Source organism: Aotus nancymaae, unplaced genomic scaffold, assembly GCF_030222135.1.
Source record: "Aotus nancymaae isolate 86718 unplaced genomic scaffold, 86718_ANA_hifiasm-v0.15.2.pri h1tg000155l, whole genome shotgun sequence".
Classification (NCBI taxonomy): Eukaryota; Metazoa; Chordata; class Mammalia; order Primates; family Aotidae; genus Aotus; species Aotus nancymaae.
Genome location: NW_026988570.1, coordinates 1,678,391 through 1,700,471, shown reverse-complemented (window position 1 = coordinate 1,700,471; position 22,081 = coordinate 1,678,391). Strand labels below are relative to the sequence as shown.

At 38.5% G+C, this 22,081-nt stretch overlaps 1 protein-coding gene across 1 annotated transcript in view; it reads left to right on the top strand.

The window, feature by feature from the left end:
- The window catches only part of ACOXL (acyl-CoA oxidase like), a 208,185-nt gene that overhangs the window by 169,443 nt on the left and 16,661 nt on the right, over positions 1–22,081 (top strand). Inside the window, 1 exon segment of the mRNA XM_064371646.1 lies at positions 14,892–14,993. Within this exon segment, the coding sequence (XP_064227716.1) occupies positions 14,892–14,993 (102 nt within the window).

Here is a 22,081-nt window from a genome sequence, read left to right as displayed (position 1 = left end):
TGTGTGTAAAGTATTTTCTTTTATACTTTTGATTTCTGTGAGGCTGTAGTGCTTTCCCCTCTTTCATTTTTGATTTTAGTAATTTGTGTCTATTTTTGCCTTTTGTAAGTAAGTTTGTTAGAACTTTATCAATTATCTTTTTAAAGAACAAGCTTTACTTTTACATTTATTTTTCTCTATTGTATTTCTATTTTTATTGATTTCTGTTTTTATATTTATTATTTCTTTTCTTCCAGTTACGTTGGGTTTATTTCACTCTTGTTTTTCTAGTTTCTTGAGGTAGACTTAGATTATTAATTTTAGACTTTTCTTATTTTCTGTTGTAAGCATTTCATAAGTTTGCCTCTGAGCACTACTTTCCTGCACCCCACAACAATATATATGTTGCATTTTCATTGTTCGCCACTTCTAATTTCCCTTGAGACTTACTCCTTGACCCATGAATTATATATAGAAGTGTGTGGTTTAATTTTTAAGTGTCTAGAGTTTGTCCTGTTACCTTTATGTTATCGATTTCAAATGTATTTCTATTATAATCAGAGAAGATGCCATGTCTGATTTACGTTTAAGATTCTAATTGTCAAAATTTGTCTTATGACCCAGGATGTGGTCTGTCTTGGTGGATATTTCATTTGTCCTTAAAAAGTGTGTATTTGCAATTGTTGAGTAGAAAGTTATAATGTCAAGTAGATCTAGTTGGTTGATAATGTTCTTCAGTTCTTTGCATCCTTGCTGATCTTCTGTCAGTCAGCATTCTATCAACTGATAATCTCAGTTCTATCTATTACTGAATGAGTAATGTTGACATATTTGACTATGCCTGTGGATCTGTCTCCTTATCCTTTCCATTCTGTCTGGTTTTTGCTTAATGTATTTTAAAGTGTTGTATGTGCATTCACATTTAGCATTTTTACATCTTCTTCCTTCATTAACCTTTTTATCATTGTGTAATTTATTCCTGGAAGTTTTCTTTTCTCTGAAGTCTACTCTGTCTGATATTAATATAAATACTACAGGCTTCTTTGGATTAGTTTTTGCTTTGCACTTTTTTGTCCTCTAGTTTTACATCTATTGTTATATTTATTTTCATGCATACAGCTTAGGTTTTCTTAAAATATTATTCTGAAAATTTGTCTCGATTAGTATGTTTAAAGTATTTACATTTAATGTGATTATTGATAGGTTTGAATTAGGTCTATTATTTTATTTATTTTCTGTTTTCTCTGCCTTTCATTCCTCTGTTTCCTCTTATGCATTGTATTAGTTTCCTATGGCTGCTGTAACAAATTACCACAAGGTTGGTGAAATGAAACAACAAAATAGTATTCTTTCGCAGTTTTAGAGGTCAGAAGTCTGCAATCAGTATCAGTGATCCAAAATCAAGGTGTTGGCAGGATTGTGCTGCCTTTGGAGGCTTCAGAGAAGAATCCATTCCTTGCCTCTTTCAGGCTCTGGTTGCTGCTGGCATTCCTTAACTGTGGTCAACTCATTCCAGTCTCTCTCACTGGTCACATTGCCTCCTCCTCTTCTGTCTGCGAAATCCTCTCTTATAAAGATGCATGTGATTGCATTTAGACTCACCTGAATAATCAAAAGGATTATAAGGGTTTTAATTTAATCACACCTGTAAAGGCCCCTTTTCCTTATAAAATAATATTTGCAGATTCCAGGAATTAGGATCTGATATCTTTGGAAGGCTATCATTCAGCCTGCAACACATACCTTCTTTTGAATTACTTGAACATTCTTTAGATCTAAAATAAATTTATCTGTATCTCTTTGTATATGTGTTTTTCTGTTTTGTAGTTGCTATAAGAACTACAATATATATACTTAACTTGACAATTTACTTAGAATCTATATTGTATCTCTTCAAGTGGAATGTAGAAACCTTACAACCATAGTGTTCCTCTCCCTTCTTTCTGTCATAGAAATCTTATCAGTACATCTACATACCCTGGAAACCACATCAGACAATATTTTGCTTTCGAATTTTGCTTTCAATAATTTGACGTCTTTTAAAAGAGTTATGAGAAGAACTAGTCTGTCATATTTATTCAGATGTTTACCTTTCTGTTGCTCTTCCTTCATTCCTGATTGGTAGTTACCATTTCCGTTGTTCCTTCCTTCATTTTGCTTCTGACCAAAAAACTGCTATTAACAACTTTTTTAGAGCAGATTTGCTGGTAACAAATTCTATTCTCTCATTGGTAATTTTTAAAAATCTCATCCTAATTTCTGAACAATCATTTACTGGATATATAATTCTGGATGAAAAATCTTTCTGGTCTCTACAGTTTCTGATGACAAATTCAGTCATTCAGATTGTTTTTCTCCTAGAGGTAATGCCTCAGTTTTTCTTCAGCTGCTTTCAAGATATTTTTCTTTGTCTTTAGATTCCAGATGTTTGACTATGAAGTGTCTGGGCATAAATTTATTACTGTTTATCTTGTTTGGGGTTCACTAAACTTCTGAAACCTGCATATTTGTGGGGTTTTGCCAAATGTAGGGAGTCTTTTGCCATTACATCTTCAAGTACTGCCTTCTTTTTCCTCTCCTTCCATGATTCCAATGGCATGAATAATTTGTCACAGTCCCACAGGTCCCGGAGGCTCTGTTTTCTGTGCCAGTCTATTTTCTCTCTGTTGTTCAGATAGGATAATTTCTATTATTCTATCTTCTAGGTTACTCAGTCTTTCCTCTGTCTCCATAGTTCCACTGTGGAGCTCATTTTTCTTTTAATGGGTTTATTTTTCAGTTCTAGAATGTCTACTTGATTCTCTTTTATATTATACATATATAATATATAATGTAGATATTGTATATAATATATATGCATAATATATAATATATTAATAATATTGGCCAGGCATGGTGGCTCACGCCTGTAATGCCAGCACTTTGGGAGGGCGAGGTGGGTGGATCACAAGGTCAAGAGATCGAGACCATCCTGGCCAACATGGTGAAACCCCATCTCTACTAAAAATACAAAAATTAGCTGGGCATGGTGGTGTGCCCCTGTAGTCCCAGCTACTCGGGAGGCTGAGGCAGGAGAATTGCTTGAACCTGGGAGGTGGAGGTTGCAGTGAGCCAAGATCACACCACTGCACTCCAGCCTGGTGCCTGGTGACAGAGTGAGACTCTGTCTCAATATATATATATGTGTGTGTATATATATTATACATATATAACATATATTTATATACACAATTATATATTTGTATAATATATATACTTACCTAAATTTTTATATATTAAATATATATTTTTATATAATAATATATAATTATATATATAAATATATATTTTTATATAAATATATGTACTTTTTTTTTTTGAGACAGAGTTTTGCTCTGTCACCCAGGCTGGAGTGCAGTGGCATCATCTCAGCTCACTGCAACGTCTGCCTCCCATGTTCAAGCGATTCTCACGCCTCAGCCTCCCAAGTAGCTGGGATTATAGGCACCCACCACCATACCTGGCTATTTTTTATATTCTTCGTAGAGACAACGTTTCACCCTGTTGGCCAAGCTGGTCTTGAACTCCTGACCTCAAGTGAGCTGCCCACCTCAGCCCCTCAACATGCTGGGATTACAGGCATGAGCTACCACACCTGGCATGTATTTAGTATTTCTTTTCTGAAACTTACTATTCTATCATTTGTTTCAAGAGGGTTTGTGATTGTTCATTAGATAATTTTTATAATGGCTACTTTAAAGCTTGTGGCAGATAATTCCAACATCTGTGTCATTTTGCTGTTGGCATCTGTTGATTGCCGTTTTTATGCAAGTTACATTTCTCTTTTCCTTTGTATGCTGAGAAATCTTGGATTATTTCCTAGACCTTTTGAATATTGTGTTACGAGATTCTGTATGTTGCTTAAAACCTATGGAGAATGTTGATGTTTTTGTTTTAGTAGGCAATGTTCCTAGTTATGTTTGGGCTGCAAATTCCAATGTACCTTCTATTGATTGAGATTCCAATGTCGGTTTAGCCTTCAAAGCTTTTGCAACACTATTTAGCTATGTCCATGTATGCACCACCCACAGGCCGATCTGGCATCTGAATTCTCATCTGTCTACTAGTTCAGTTCTCAAGAACTTTTTTTTTTAAAGCTGTATATTTATCTATTTTTTTTTAATTTTTTATAAATTTATGGAATACAGTGCAATTTTGTTAATACATGCCTATATTGCATAGTGGTAAATTCAGGGATATTAGGGTATTCATCACCCAAATAGTGTACATTGTCCCCACTAAGTAATTTCTCATCATCTATCCCCCCAGCCTCTCACCCTTGCCTGATTCCACATTCTATGTCCTAGTGTATACATTATTCAGTTCCCACTTATAAGTGAGAACATGTAATAATGGTCTTTCTGTGTCTATTCAGTCTTTTGTATGCCAGTTAGCATCAAATCCATGCATGAAGGCCTCAGGCTGCATTCAACATTTCATAAACATTTCATAAACAACTTTATGGGGCTGCTTTCCCAAGTCCTACCTCTCCATGACCATCCTGATACTTTCTGGTTCCCTGGGGCTTCCTCTCCTCATCCTCCAGCTAGAAAGCTGAGGTTTAGTTATCCCACACTGCTACACATGCTTCTGGGGACATGAGAAGCATGAGGAAAAAGAGTTAAACTCACTGCCAGTTTTGCAGCACTTTGAATTCTGATCTTCTTCCCTAATGTACCTGCCACTATTTGTTTTTCAGAGTCCTCAAGTAGATTCTCCATGCACTCTGTCCAGAAATTATGGCTACATTCAGTGAGAAAGATGGGGGAAGTCATCTACTCTATGTTACCCAGAACCAGAACCTATAGCCTATATCTTTAATAAGAGTCATCTGTTTTGTTTTTTATTTTAATTTTGAAAAATGGAGGTGCTACAGTGTGATGCATCAAACACACACATACACACATTGATTTCTGAAAGAATTAATTCCAACTTTTGCTCTATCATTCAACTTTCTTTAAGCCTCTGTTTCTTCATGTGTAAAATGGGGGCTGTGCCAGGGGTCCCCACGACTATCCTCAGGTTCAGGGATTTGCTAGAAGGGCTTGCAGGATGCAGATAAGTTGTTATATTCATAGTTATAGTTTATTACAGCAAAAAAAAAAAAAAAAGATTAAAATCAGCAAAGGGAGAAGGTACAGGGGATAAAGTCCAGGAGAGGTCAGCAATCTCCTGATTGTCCACTTCCAGTGGCATCTATAGACAGCATTTAATTCTCCCAAAAATGATATGTGATGACACATACAAGGTAGTGGCAACGAGATCACTCCAAACCTTGGAGTCAAGGGTTTTTTCTGGATCAGTCACATAAGCGTGTAGCACTCATATGACTGACCTCAGCTTCTCAGACCATATCCCCCGACTGCCCCAGAGGTAAAAGTGATGCACCATGGCCAAAGGCCCAGGCATACAAACACATTCATACCAGGCAAGATACTACAAGAGCTCGAAAGTCCCTCTCCCAAGAGCCAGGCAAGGTCCAGTCTTGAAAACTTTGGGACTGTGCAGGATTTGAGCAGCCCAGACCTGTTGAGTTAACTCTTTCCTGCACAGGTCTACAACTTTTAGCTTTCAGAATTATTATGAGGACTAAATGAGGTGGATGTAAAATACCTTGTAGTGTCTAACACATAGTAGGTGTTTGATTAATATCAGCTATTAGACTGTATAGACAGAGATTTCAAAGAGGCTTATGGACTTGAGAGGAAGAGAAACAGAAACATCATTCTGACAATACATCCAGAAAAAAAAGTGATTTGGGGCCAGGAGTGGCAGCTTATACCTACAATCCCAGCACTTTAGGAGGCCAAGGGGGCAGGATTGCTTGAGCCCAGGGGTTCAAGACCAGTCTGGGCAAGATGGCAAGACTCCATCTCTTAAAAAAAAAAAAAAAAGGTTATGATTTTAGTCAACTTGAGTCATATTTATAGAAACCAGGGTAGGAGTAGAGGGACACCAATCTAAGGAATATATACACACACACACAATGAGAAGTGGAAGGATGGTGAGGTGGACATTTGTCCAAATATAAACACAAAACATTTAATAAATGTCAGTTGGGCCAAATCCCAACATAAAATGAGGCTTGACATATAATCTTACAAAAATTTAAAAGGCCATTTTTAGCTACATTCAGGATTTGAAGAGATGGGCTCATGGTTTAGGCAAGAAAACTTTGGTATTAATGCATGGCAAAAATAAAGCAAAGCTACTTATTTCCTATTATGTTCCCATCTTCTCTCTGAAGCAATGTTGTCCTCAATTGGAGAAGACTTGTGATTGACGAAGATTTAAAACCAAGGAGGACAAAAGAAATGCCAGAAAATTATAAATGAGCAAATGTCCACCTTTTCCAAGACAGCTAACAACACAATGACAGGATCAAATCCACACATATCAGTACTAACCTTGAGTGTAAATGGGCTAACTGTCCTAATTAAAAGGCGAGTGGCAAGCTGGATAAAGAGGCAAGACCCATTATGCTGTCTTCAAGAAATGCATCTCACATGCAGTGACACTCATAGGCTCAAAATGAAGGGATGGAGAAAAATCTATCAAGCAAATGGAAAACAGAAAAAAATGCAGAGGTGGCAATCCTAATTTCAGACAAAACATATTTTAAACCAACCAAGATTTTAAAAGACAAAAAAGGACATTAAATAATAGTAAAGGATTAAACTCAACAAGACCTAACTACCCTAAATGTATATGCACCCAACACAAGAACACACAGATTCATAAAACAGGTTCTTAGAGACCTGTGAAGAGACTTACATTCTCACACAATAATAGTAGGAAACATCAACACCCCACTGACAGTATTAGACAGATCATTGAGGCAGAAAATGAACAAAAATATTCAGGATCTGAACTCAGCACTGGATCAAATGGACCTGATAGACATCTACACAACTTCCCACCTAAATACAACAGAATATACATTCATCTCATTGCTACATGGCACATGCTCTAAAATTGACCACACAATTGGACATAAAAAACATTCAGCAAATTCAAAAAACTGAAGTCATACCAACCATGCTCTTAGACCACATAGCAATAAAAGTAGAAATCAAGACCAAGAAAATTGCTCAAAACCATACAATTACATGGAAATTAAATAACCTGCTCTAAATGACTTCTGAGTAGACAGTGAAATTAAGGCAGAAACGAATTCTTTGGAAGTTCTTTGAAACTAATGAGAACAGAGATACAATATAGTAGAGTGTCTGAGACACAGGTAAGGTACTGTTAAGAGGGAAATTTATATCACTAAAAGCCCACATCACAAAATTGGAAAGATCTGAAATTAATTACCTAACATTACAACTAGAGGAAATAAAGAAGCAAGAGCAAAACAACCCCTAAGCTAGCAGAAGACAAGAAATAACCAAAATCAAAGCAGAACTGAAGGAGATTGAGACATTAACAAACATGCAAAAGATCAACAAATGGGAAAGTTGGTTCTTTGAAAAAATTAGTAAGATAGAACACTAGGTAGACTAATAAAGAAGAAAAGAGAGAAGGTCCAAATAAACACAATTAGAAATGACAAAGGGGACGTTACTACTGACTCCACAGAAATACAAATACAAATAACCATCAGAGACTACTATGAATACCTGTATACACACAAACCAGGAAATCTAGAAAAAATGGTTAAGTTCCTGGATATATACAATCTCCTAAGGCTGAACCAGGAAGTAACCAAACCCATCAACAGACCAATAATGAGCTCCAAAATGGAATCAGTAATAAATAGCCTACCAACCAAAAATAACCCAGCACCAGATGGATTCACAGCCAAATTCTACCCGATATACAACAAAGAGCTGGTATCATTTCTACTGAAACTATTTCAAAACATTGAGGATTTGGGACACTTCCCCAACTCATTCTATGAGGCTGGCATCATCCTGATACCAAAGCCTGGCAGAGACACAACAAAAAAAGAAAACTTCAGGGCAATATCCTTGATGAACAAAGATGCAAAAATACTCAACAAAATCCTAGCAAATCAAATCCAGCAGCACATAAAAAGCTCCCCCATGATCAAGTAGTTTTTATCCTTGGGAAGTTAGGTTGGTTAAATGTATACAAGTTAATAAATGTGATTCATCACATAGAGCTAAAAACAAAAAACATAAGATTATTTCAATAGATGCAGATTAAATTCAATAGATAGACGTGAATGGGATTGCATTCCTGATTTGGCTCTCAGCCTGGATGTTGTTGGTGTATAGAGGGTTGGTTGTTGGTTTATTGAGGGTTTTTAACATGAAGGAATGCTGAATTTTATCGAACATCTTTGATAAAAGGCATTGAAGGGACATACTTGAAAATGGTGAGAGTCATCTATGAAAAACCCACAGTCAAAATCATACTGAATGGACAAAAGCTGGAAGCATTTCCCTTGAAAACCAGCACAGGACAAGGATTCCCCCTCTCACTACTGACTAACATAGTCCTGGCCAGAGCAATGAGGCAAGATAAATAAATAAAAGGCATCCAACTAGCAAGAGAGGAAGTCAAACTATTCCTGTTTGCAGATGACATGATTCTATGTCTAGAGAAACCCTACAGTCTCTACCCAAAAGCTCCTTGAGCTAATAAACAACTTCGGCAAATTTCAGGATACAAAATCAACATACAAAAATCAGTAGCATTCTGATACACCAACAATATCCAAGTTCAGAGCCAAATCAGGAATGCAATCCCACTCACAATTGACACAAAAAGAAGAAAATACCTAGAAATATAAATTACCAGAAATGTGGAAGATCTCTGCAATGAAAATCATAAAACACTGCTCAGAGAAATCAGAGATGACACAAACAAATGTAAAAATGTTCCATGCTCATGGATAGGAAGAATCAATATTGTTAAAATGGGCATCCTGCCTAAAGCAATTTACGGATTTAATGCTATTCCTATCAAACTGTCAATGACATTCTTCACAGAACTAGTAAAAGCTATTTTAAAATTCATATGGAACCAAAAAAGAGTCCAAATAGCCAAGGCAATCCTAAGCAAAAACAACTAAGCTGGAGGCATCATATTACTCAACTTCAAGTTATATTACAGATACAGTAACCAAAATAGCACGGTACTGGTACAAAAACAGACACATAGACCAATGGAACAGAACAGAGAGCCCAGAAATAATGCTGCACATCTACAACCATCTGATCTTTGACAAAGCTAACAAAAACAAGCAGTGACGAGAGGACTCCCTATTCAATAAATGGTGCTGGGATAACCGACTAGCCATATGCTGAAGATTGAAACTGGACCCCTTCCTTATGCCATATACAAAAATCAACTCAAAACGGATTGTAAAACCTAAACCTATAAAAACCCTGGAAGATGACCTGGGAAATACTATTCCAGATGTAGGAACGGGCAAAGATTTCATGATAAAGATGCCAAAAGCAATTAAAACAGAAGCAAAAATTAACAAATGGGATCTAACTAAAGAAAAGAGCTTCTGCACAGCAAAAGAAACTATCAACAGAGTGAACAACCAACCTACAGAATGGGAGAAAATATTTGCAAACTACACATCTGACAAAGGTCTAATATCCAGCATCTATAAGAAATTTAAACAACTTATAAGACAAAAACAAACAACCCCATTGAAGAGAAGGCAAAGAACATGAACAGACACTTCAAACGAAGACAGACATGCGGCCAACAAGTATATGAAAAAATGCTCAATATCACTAATCATTAGAGAAATGCAAATCAAAACCACAATGAGATACCATCTCACACCAGTCAAAATGGCTATTATTAAAAAGTCAAAAAATAACAGATGCTGACACAATTGCAGAAAAAGGGGAACACCTATACACTGCTGGTGGGACTATAAATTCATTCAAACATTGCTGAAAGCAGTGTGTCAATTCCTCAAAGAACTAAAAGCAGAATTACCATTTAACCCAGCAATCCCACTATGGGATATATACCCAAAGGAATATAAATCATTCTACCATAAGGACACACACATGCCTGCATTCATTGCAGCACTGTTCACAATTGCAAAGACATGCAATCAACTTAAATGCCCATTAATGGTAGACTACATAAAGAAAATGTGGTATATATACTATGTAGCCATGAAAAAAAAATGAGATCATGTCCTTTGCAGGAACATGGATAGAGCTGGAGGCATTATCCTGAACAAGCTAACACAGGAACAGAAAACCAAGTACTGCTTGTTCTCACCTTCAAATGGGAGCTAAATAATGAGAACACATGGACAAACAAAGGGGAACAACAGACACTGGGGCCAACTGAGGGTGCAGGGTGGGAAAAGGGGGAGGATCAGGAAGAATAACTGTTGGGTACTAGGCTTGGTACATGGGTGATGAAATAATCTATACACTATACTCCCATGACATCAGTTGAACTATATGCACATGTATACTTTTGAACCTAAAATAAAAGTTAAAACAAAAACAAGAAAAAGTTGATATGGGAAACTATAGAACCTGAGATTACTATAAATCCAAGGTAAAATTCTAAAAAAGACTATTCCAGATAGTTTATGTACCAATACAAGAGAGACCATCACTAGGAGGCTGTCTAGTTAAGTAAGAATAAGTAAAAATTAGTTAAGTAAGGATAAGCCTTACTTAAGTAGGCTTAAGATTAAGTAAGGATAAGTCTTACTTAATTAATCATTACTTCCTTCCTTTTTTTTTTTTTTTTTTTTTTTGAGACGGAGTTTCGCTCTTGTTACCCAGGCTGGAGTGCAATGGCGCGATCTCGGCTCACCGCAACCTCCGACTCCTGGGTTCAGGCAATTCTCCTGCCTCAGCCTCCTGAGTAGCTGGGATTACAGGCATGCACCACCGTGCCCAGCTAATTTTTTGTATTTTTAGTAGAGACGAGGTTTCACCATGTTGACCAGGATGGTCTCGATCTCTTGACCTTTTGATCTACCCGCCTCGGCCTCCCGAAGTGCTGGGATTACAGGCGTGAGCCACCGCGCCCGGCCCTACTTCCTTTCTTAATCAGGTTACTAGAAGAGAAAATTTGGAAAAATTGATGATGTGTCTTGATTTTGCCCAACATTTTGCCAAACTCTCAGGATCTCCTATAGACCAGCTAGAGAAATAAGAGTTAGGTAATATCCCATTAAATATGTTCCCAGATAGCTTGAATCAAATCTCAGATAACTTGAATTAAGCTGGTGTAGACCTATCAGCTGACAAGACTTTACAAACGTATAAATGACACAACACATCAGGTGACTTAACCAAGATTCTTAAAGATTTTGGGGAGGTCAATGTGGGCCATACCAAGAAGATGACTTTAAAATAAATTTAAAATTAAAATCATCCCCTTAGGGATGTATATATGTATGTATGGGTTGGTTGAAAATAGTTTATGGGGGGAAAGGCTTAGTTAGGAATGTCAAATGATCAAATGCTTGATATAAACCAAATGTCATGGTATTCTTTCACTCATTTATTCAAAAATATTATATACCAGCTGTAAAAGCATGTTCTGTCTTGCTTTGCATGTAAAAGTATAGAATCCAAACCTAGGGCAGTAATGGTGCTGCAGATGCCAGGGTGATGAGACAACAGTGGATATTGCATTTAGTTTTATAAGACACCTTGGAGAAGAGAATTAAACATCCAGATGAGGCCACCAGTTCCAAGGTGGCCCAAGAGTTAAAATAGGGTGTTAAAAGGAGGATGACAATCTGTCGAGGCTGATCCTCTCGAAGGATAGAAGACTAAATGGAGATGTGAAAAATGTCTTTAAATTTCTTAAAGGCTATTGTCTGGAAGCTTTCATAGACTGCTGCTCAGTTCCTTAGGCAGCAGAAGTTATAACATCAATAGCTATGAGTTATAGGAAAATGGGTTTCTGCTAATATCATACAGTGTGTCAGCTCCTTTACCAGACACTAGGTATACAGAGATGAGCAAGACAAGATCGCCTTACTCACAGTTGATCCATAAATTCATATTGTGCATAGAGAAGTAGCTCCAGACATAATGGCTCTTCCAACAGTGAGATTCACTAGGAAACTGGATGCCTTTTAACATCCTGAGCTCCCATCTCTGGAACACAAAAGAAAAGACATTTCAAGTACTGTTTGAGGGACTGAGATGGGGCTGATGGTAGTTGTGCCTAGCTGTGGTGTTCTGGTAGCTGCCAAGACCTAGGACTCCTATTTACCAGGACAAGCAAAGGGCTAGCCCAAGGAGTGTCTGAGCTGTGTTCCTGGAGGAAAGCAAACAATTAAAGCCCAAAAAGTGGCCCTGAGCATCAGGTACACAAAAGCCACAGACTTTCAACAGGAGAGCAATTCTAGAGTCCAAAGAAGAGAAGAGCAAACATAGCCAGGATGCATGGTGTGAGCCTGGGGAAAGCCATCAGTTGGGAACAGCCTGGGAATGCCAGCTAGTTGGTGGCTTGTTGGGAGCTCTCTGTGACCAAGCAGGCTTTGGCTTGGATCAGATGGGCCTGGAGAAGACACTGTCAGGGATGTTAGAGATGGGACTTGTGATGGATATCTTCCATTTGCCTCTCTAAGCTCTGCTCACCGGTCTTCTGTACCTTATGTGGATCTACGAAGTTGACCTACATCACTTGCATCTGTGGAATCCTCACTTTCTGGACCCAGTTTGGTTTAGATAACAGCTAGAGCAGTGGTTTGGAGTCCTTGAAGAGGTCCTTCACATCCCTTGTTAGCTGAGAACAGCTAGAGATTAAAGAGTGGGGAAGAGAGAGGAGTTAGTATCCCCCTGCTCCCTGCTTGCCTCGCTGTGGGGTCACCTTGGGATTGCTGTTTTTCTTAGCTGAGGGTCACAGCTCCTCTTAAAGTGTCCCCGTTTACATAGCTTTTTCTTCCAGGATCCAGCAGCCACTCCCTGCCCTCTACCCTCTAAGCCTAGAAGGTAGTAACAGCTCCAGAGTTACCAGCTCTAGGGTACTGCACTATCTCTCAGGGGCCTCCTACATCTTGTCTATCTTATTTAAATGCTTCTTAGATTATACTAATGTGAATGCGTCTTCTGTTTCTTGGTTGAACCCTGGCTGATACAGGATTCTGGATTGAGTAAGAAGATGGACTAGATTATTTCTAAGAATTCTTATGCTTCTAGAGCTCTGGATTTCTTGTCACTGATCTTATATATTTGCATACCTGAGTGATGAGGATTAAATTTCCACACCCAGAAACTCACAGCAAATATTTCTGTAGCACATATGAAGTTCACCTAGAGACTTGTGATTTGGCTTAACCACATATATATTTTATTATTTTTAAAAGAATTTGTGTTTTCGGTATGAATTGCAGATCACAGTCTCAGCTGCTCACACTATGTCTGTAGGGTCAGGTAACATCTTTATTGGTGTCATGTAAAAGAGCCAAAGGGTGCTTAAACTGGCCAAGCAACTACCGTTCAGACTTCGGAAATTTCATAAAACAGCTGAAATTAGTCTTAAATATCTTTCATAAATAAGTTGCTCAGCCACACTGTGATGCTTCCCGGGAAGACCGAGTAGTTAAGGCTCCTCATAATGATGCTGTTTGAAGGATATCCCACCTCAAGAAAAGAATGAGGAGACCGCAGGACTGCATGTCTGTGAAGCGCATGACTTCTGAGTCTGATAAGCCATAGAAGGCAAATTGTCATCTGGCGTGAAGATCATTGCTATTTTACTAGAATAAGAGGGTTTTGTTTTTGCTTGGTTTGGTTTTGAGGCTGTCTTACTTCTAAGGAGTCATTATCTTTTAGAGATACACAGTGAGATGTTTGTGAATGAAATGATATGACTGAGGTCTGCTTTGCAGTGATACAGAGAGGGGGAAGAATGGGTGGGAGCAGTCACAACACAATTCGCAGTGAGTGGATAACTACTGAAACTGGGTGGTGGAGACATGAGGTTCATTAGACTATGCTCTCTATTTTTGTATTTTTGTGTGATTTTGGAATTATTGAATATTAAGAGTTGTGTGAATAAACAGTTAAATAAAAAGTGACTTCTTCCTACAGGGAAACTCATTTATTGTTTCTTGGTGCCCATGATGTGATGCAGAAGCTCTGTATGTAGGTTTCAGAAACATAACAAGAAAAAACATATTGAAACAAAATATAAATGAGGAATGCTATTTTTTTGTGTGTGAAAGTTTACCCAAACCATGCTCAATGGAAAGTATGAAGATGTTATTATTCAGGATGTACATTTAGAGTATCTTTCATGTGAACTTTGCTGTATGGACTTTGCTTCTAAATAACTTGGGGTAAAGGAGAACCAGGTAAGTTACAGATGAAATAAGATTGGTTGTGAGTTAACATTTCTTCAGTTTTGGGAGAAGAATACATGGGAGTTCATTATACTATTTGTTCTACTTTTGTATATGCTTTAAATTTTCCACAGAATTATTTTAAAAAATTAAACCTAGACTGGGCCTGGTGGCTCATGCCTGCAATCTCAGCACTTTGGGAGGCCAAGGTGGGTGGATCATGAGGTCAAGAGATCGAGACCATCCTCGCCAACATGATGAAATCTCGTCTCTCCTAAAAATACAAAAATTAGCTGGGCATGGTGTGCGTGCCCAGCTATTTGGGAGGCTGAGCAGGAGAATTGCTTGAATCTGGGTGGCGGAGGTTGCAGTGAGCCGAGATTGCACCACTGCACTCCAGCCTCGCAACAGAGCGAGACTCTGTCTCAAAAAAATAAAAAATAAATAAAACCTATACTGCACATCCAAAACATGACCACTTTACATTAAGAAAGTATAAACTTTCAGGATTTTATGAAATGTAATATTATGTTATTTCTCTTTCACCTCCTTGTATTCTGTGTTTTCCAATCCATTTCTTTTCTCTTCCCCCACCCTATAGTTTTGTCTGTTGTATGGAACCAAGCTGGTGTTTCAGGAGCGGGCCTGGTATTTAGAACATAAATACTTGACTTCTGTGGCCAGTACGAGGATCAGGAATCAGGTAAGGACCTGGGGTACAGGAAAAACCCTTTGTACATCAGCTCTGGGCTCTGCTTTCTTAGAAAACAGTCCTGCCAATCTTCTATCAGTTTCCACTCATGGATTTTTATGCCTCTGGGACTTCACATGTATGTTTTCATTACCTATCATGATCGTATTACACTTCCGAGTTTAGATGAAGATGACAAGGGAATGACTCACTGTACATGAGCTTTCTAACATGAAAAGGAGAGGAAAGTGTCAAAGTGTTTTCCTTGTCTTGGCAAAAAAACAAGTATTAATGATTTTTTTTCTGCTTCTTACCAAAGCCTATTAATGCATTCTTCATATTAAGAAGAAAGAGCCATGATACTTTTATGTCAGTAGTAGCCATGGGGAATTCAGTACAATAGCTACGGAGCACCTGAAAAAGAAGGTGAGGCCAGTATTCACCACTAAAATGCTACTCCAAACAAAAAGAATGTGAAACAGCATACTCATCAGTAAAACACATTTCTGATTACATCCTTTCTGCAGGAGAGATGCTGAAACACAAACAGGTATAAGACTAAGTTTCCACATAAAGGGAGCTCATCTCTGAGGACACAAAACCAACTTTAAAAACATAAATACTGGCCTGGTGCAGTGGCTCACGCCTGTAATCCTAGCACTTTGGGAGGCTGAAGTGGGTAGGTCTCCTGAGCTCAGGAGTTTGACATCACCCTGGGCATATGGTGAAACCTTGTCTCTACTAAAATACAAAAAAATTAGCTGGGCTTGGTGGCACGTGCCTGTTGTCCCAGCTACTCCAGAGGCTGAGGCACGAGAATCACTTGAGCCCCAGAGGTGGAGGTTACAGTGAGCTGAGATCACGCCACTGTACTCCAGCTTGGGTTACAGAGTAAGTCTCTGTCAAAAAAAAAAAAAAAAAAAAAAAATACTCTCACAGGGTCATGGAGGTTTTTGAATGAACTTGGTCATAAGAATAAATTCAGAGTTGACAGAACAGATGTCTTAGGAATGAATGCCATTCTTATGCTAGACCTTGAAGAGTAGAAAATTAAGACAAAGTGGAGGTGGTAGTCCAATTGAAAGGGGAAAATGCAGCTGAAACTTCAGACAGTGTTGATAAAGTGAGCACGATCATAGAAATGGAGTAGACATATTAAGAAACAATAAAGACTTTACCTGTCTAATGGTTTTCCTGGAGAAACAAAGAATCTTTTTCCTTTTCAGGAAAACAGAGATTATAGAGAAAAGTATATGTAACGATGCTTCAGTAATGTGTTTCTATATAACAAATGACTCCAAACTTATGACTTACAACAACCACCACTTATTATTTGTCTTGGTCCATTTTTTGCTGCTGTAACAGAATACCATAGTCTGGGTAATTTATAACAAAAAGTCATATATTGCTTACAGTTCTGGAAGATGGAAAGTCTAAGGTCGAGGGGCCCATATCTGGCAAGGGCCTACGTGTAGCCCCATCCCATGGAAGGGAAGGGCAAGAGAGGGTTAAGCAAGAGAGAAGGAAGAGAGGGGTTGAACTTATGCTTCTATTAGGAACCCACTCCTGAGATAACGGCATTAATCCATTCATGAGGGCAGAGCCTTCATGGCCTATTCGCCTTTTAAAGGTCATACCTCTCATCATTGTTGCATTGGGAATTAAGTTTTCAACACAAACTTTGGGGGACACATTCAAGCCACAGCATCCTTTCTCATGATTTTGCATTCTAGACAGAGTTCAGCTATTAACAGCTATTCTTCTGCTCCCTGTGGTGTCTGCTGGGGCTAAGTGTTCACAATGACTTTTTTACTCATGGCTGGCACCTCAGCTAGGATGACATGAAACTCAGCCAGGATGACAGGAACAGATGGGCAATTGTCTCCTTCCAGGTAGCCTAGTTTGGGCTCATGCACAGTAGACTAGTCTCAGGGTGGTCGAATGTTTCATTTGATGGCTTCCAGGAAGGAGAAAGTGGAAGATGCCAGTCTTCTTAAAGGATAGGCCCAGAACTAACATAGTGTTTCTTCTACTGAATTCTATCAGTCAGAGGAAGTCACAATGCCAGCACAGATTCAGAGCTGGAGGAGAGACTTTGCTTCTGGATGCATGCACACGCTGGGAAGGGAAGAATTGATGGCAGCTATCTTTGGAGACTATTTACCACAAAGAGAGTGCCTACTTTGGGAAGATAGAAGAATGCTTTTTATTTAGAAAAAAAGAAAACTACATAAGGGAAGATTTTAAATCTGTGCCACCAGGTATTTCAGTGACACAGAATTAGATAAATAGTACATCAGAGGAATATTTAGTGGGGGAAATAAACTTTCATGTAAAACATTGAAGTGCTTTTTTATATATATATATATATATATATATATATTTTTTTTTTTTTTTTTTTTTTTTTTTTTGAGATGCAGTCTTGCTCTGCCACTCAGGCTGGAGTGCAGTGTCATGATCTCAATTCAGTGCAACCTCGGTCTCCCAGGCTCAAGTGATTCTCTTGCCTCAGCTTCCTGCGTAGCCGGGATTATAGGCACCTACCACCACACCTGGCTAATTTTTGTATTTTTAGTAGAGACAGGGTTTCACCATGTTGGCCAGGCTGGTCTCGAACTCTTGACCTCAGATGATCCACCTGCCTCAGCCTCCCAAAGTGCTGGGATTACAGGCATGAGCCACCACGCCAGTCTGCTTTTATGTTCTTACAGTGCAACATGCTTTCCACACTTCTCACTTACTGGATCCTCTTAACAGCCTGGGGGATTAGCAGGCAGGAGCCAGCCACTTTGGTACAAGCTTTATCTGTAGGGCTATAGGACATCTGAAAGCCTTCTTTGTCACATCACTGATCTGCCAACCTTGAGCATTCATCCCCTTTGCTGGTGTCCCCAAAGGGGAGAGGATAGTGGAGCTGGCACAAATCCTTCCTTTCCCACTGCCACAGTACCTTTTTGCAGGGATCTCAAGCCTTTAGAGAAATGATTAGCAGCCATTCTTCACAAAAAATATCTGGAACTTTTGGTCAACTGAAAGTGCTAAATGAGAGTGTGCTTGCAAAGAAGGTTAGAGGGGACTGGGCTGATTGGCATTACTGACAGGCGTCCAGGTGTTTTCACATGATAGCTCTCCACATTTCCTGATTGTTTCTTCAGATGCATCTAACATTCTGGTTACCCCATCCCCCCAATTTTTAATTCAAATTGTTAGAATTTCTATTTTTAAAAAATTTTTATATCATACATGTTACTTCTTCATTTCCTATTACCCAAAGATATATTTAATATTGTATTTTTTTTAATACATCAAAACTTAGCTGTTTTATAGTCTGTAGCTAACAATTCCAATACCTTAAAATCTTTACAAGTCTATTTATTTTTGTCTTTTGTTTCTTCTATGTGCCTGGTTATTTTTTATTGTGTGTTGGTCATTTGTTTTGAGAAATAATGTGTAAGATATACCCGAAGGCCCAATCGAAGGTAACTTTCCTTTGAAAGGCCTCTGAAAACATTCTCAGTTTGACACCCACCTTAAACCAAATTAAAGGCTTGAGGTTTTCTGGAAGACTCAGATACTCAAATTAAGGGTAGCAATTTTTTTACCCTCCCCAGGGAGATATAGCTCTTTGACCTTCCAGTTTATCATGGTGAGAGTCTGCTGTTAAATTTCTTCCTTAGTGCTGACCCTGGTTTTTGACTACTATTACCTCCTATCCCCTCCCTGATCACCATCAAGTTGTCAACGTGAAAATTCAGATTTTCTGGAAATGGTAAATACCTTCAGGGAAAATGCAATTTTCTTGTTTATTTCTCTGGGTTCCCACATACATTTTGGCTTTACTGTTTTGTCAGATCATTGATGCTTTGAAGATATTTCCTGTATTTTCTTCAAATATTTTGGTTGTTTTCTGCAGAAAAGTTAGAAAAAAAAAGCCCTCTATTCTCAGAAATAGAAAGTTCATTACATGTTATTCTACATGACCCCACAACAACCTGGTGAATCATTTTCATTACTCTTACATGTAGATGAGAAAACTGAGGCCCAAAGTTGGCCAAGTAATTCACTCAAAGTAACACAGCTATTAAAAACTCCTATCTCTCTGACTGCTAACACTTTCATTTATTTTATTTGGATAAAAATCAGCATCAGAACAACAACCACATCCAGCACCCAGTTCTTGGTTTCTAGCACCATCCTCCAATAAAAGGAACAGGGCCCTTGGAGAAATGGCTGATTTTAGGACTGGGCAGTGATTATACAAGATGAGCCTGGAGCATCTTCTAATGTCAGAAAGTAAGAAAGTGTTTGGAAAACAAACAAACAAAAGCCTGCAATGATGGCAGTATGTTCACAGGACACAGGAAGGAGCCAACTGAAAGAGCTCCCTCCCCCTGGCCAAGGTTGGAACAATTTGAGCAACAAAATCATGTAATATTTGGGGTTATAACTCCAAGCATGTAGTAATTAAGTCCAAGTCCATAATGATATGAATAAATGATTAAACAAATAAATAAATGGGGAAAAGACAAGTCTTCCTTGCAGAAGAATGCCAAGTAATATGTGTAGCTACTTCTCCCTCCATGAGGTAAAGCTTAATTCCCCTTCTCTTTAGTGTGGGTTGGACTTTAGTGACTTGCTTTTATTTTAAAGACTAGATTATGGAAAAAAAGAAATACTTATTTTACAATGGAGAAACCTGGTAGATCCTACCCTAACCAAGTGATGAAGTTACATATCATCAATGATACATCATGTTGATAGCATGTACTTTGGTATGATACGAGGAAAAGAACACTTCCCTCTTTCCTGAAGCCCGTAACCCAAATCTAATCAAGAAAAAACACATCAGACAAAACTAAATGGAGGAATGGTCCACAATTCAAAGGTGTCCAATCTTTTGGCTTCCTTGCTTGGGCCACATTGGAAGAGGAAGAATTATCTTGGGCCGCACATAAAATACACTAACACTAATGACAGCTGATGAGCTAAAAATAAAAATCACAAAAACATTTCATAATGTTTTAAAACAATTTATGAATTTGTGTTGGGCCACATTCAAAGCCATTCTGAGCCTCATGTGGCCTACTGGGCTGTGGATTTGCCAAGCTTGTCCATAATAGCTGCCTCGTACCCATCAAAACTGATGATGCAGGAAAGATGAGAAAAGACTGAAACCATCAAAAAGCAGGAGACATGATGACTAAATACAATGAAGTATCCTATTTTGAATCCTAGGACAGAAGAACACGAGTAGAAAAAACGGTAAAATCTGAATAAAGTCTGTAGTTTAGTTATTAGTAATACATTAATATTGGTTTCCTAGTTTTTATAATGAGCCATAGTTATGCAGAAACTGGGTGAAGGACATATGAGAACTCTTGTTATCTTTGAAACTTTTCTATAAATCTGAAAGTATTCCCAAATAAAAAGTTTACTAAAAAAAAACCCAAAAAATCAGCATAGGGAGATAGCAATCACCCCAAACTATTTCTAAATAAATAAAACTTTCCAGAACACCCAGGACTCACACTGATGCTCCAGTCTAATGAAAATTACAACTGCATATTATACATACTTAAAAATGATCTTGATTTCATTCTCATTAAGATCTTTAAGGAAAGTAAGGCTGACATAATCCCCATTCAACAAATGAGTAAAACTAAGAAAGAGAGATGTTAAATGACTGTCCAAGATTCTAGCTGAATCCAGAAACCAGAACTCTGAATCCCAAATGGGGTGGATTAAGCTCCAGGCATTGCTCATTTGTAGCCTGGCTTGTTCCCTTGGTGCACTGTAGGGCACTAGATATACTGAGGAGTTCACACACTTCCCCAAAGCAGGCAAAATCCATCCACATATTGAGAAGGTAGCACAAGTGCCCAGTTGTTGAACCAAGGACCACAAGAGAGGGGGTTGGGTTAAGGTTTAGTTTTTAAATTCCAATTTCCCACAATCCTTCAGATCAGAAAACTAATGCCCATTCTTTTGTCTGGAACTTCAGTGTTGTCAGAGCAAGTCCTTATTCATTCTCATATCATCCTCACCAGTACCCTTTAGTGTGAACAGCTGTTACTCCCTTGTAGGCACTGGGAATCTGAGGTTGATTTGCTGCTCAGTGAACAAACAGCAAGCTGAGGCTTCTGTGGCAGGTTTCGGACTCCACTCCACTGCTGCCCTAGTGTCTCCAGGGCTGAGGAGGAGGATGAGCTGCTCCCCCTTGATGCCCTCTCTGTGAAACCTTGGCTCGAAGGCCAGTGATGGTGCCCCTGGGGCTCCATCATAACAAGGTCTCTAAGTACACAAGATTCCTGTGTCCTGGCCATTAAGCATTTTTGCAGGGGTATGTAGAGAACAATTGTGTTCTTTGTTCTTGGAAAATTTTGTGTCCAGGCATTATCCTGTTTCAGTCTTCATTAACCCAGACATTTGTATTTATTTTGCTTCAGATAATTATCAGCATTAGTGAGTAGCTATCAGCTGAGGCTCATTTTAAGGAAGAAAGCCTTTCAAAATGACCCGACAGTTAACAATTGTATATCTCCATTAAAACCAACTTCATTTTGCTTATAAAATAAAGCAAAGATCTCAGCTTCTTAAAATAGAGAATTTTAATGCAAATGACAATTATTAGTCTCTTATCTTATTTTACACCATCCCTTGAAATTGACTGAAGTTACAGTAGCCTTATTTTGCTCCCTGAACTCTTGGGCACAGCTGTCCTGCTCTGCCAGTGCCTGCCTGCATTGGGACGTATGGAGAAGAACAAGTAGTTGTGAACATGTGGTCAGCCCATGCTGAGAAATCAATGCAGGAAGAAGCTTTTCAGCCTATGTGTGTTGAGAGAACCACAGCCCAGCTGTGGGTTGCAGATCAAAAAAGGACCCTATTCAGTGTGGTGAAAATAATACGTAGCAAAATGTTGAATCAGGTTCTATTTCCTGCCATGAACTCAAATAATGGAATCATGTGAGCATGCAGGTGATGAAGGACCTGCAGGGAAGTGAGGCGGGCTGTGTAACCCCGGCACAGCAGGGAGGAAGGCCACTCTACCTCCCATAGGCAGTAGTGAATTGCCTGTAAAATTAGCAGAGTTGAAAAAC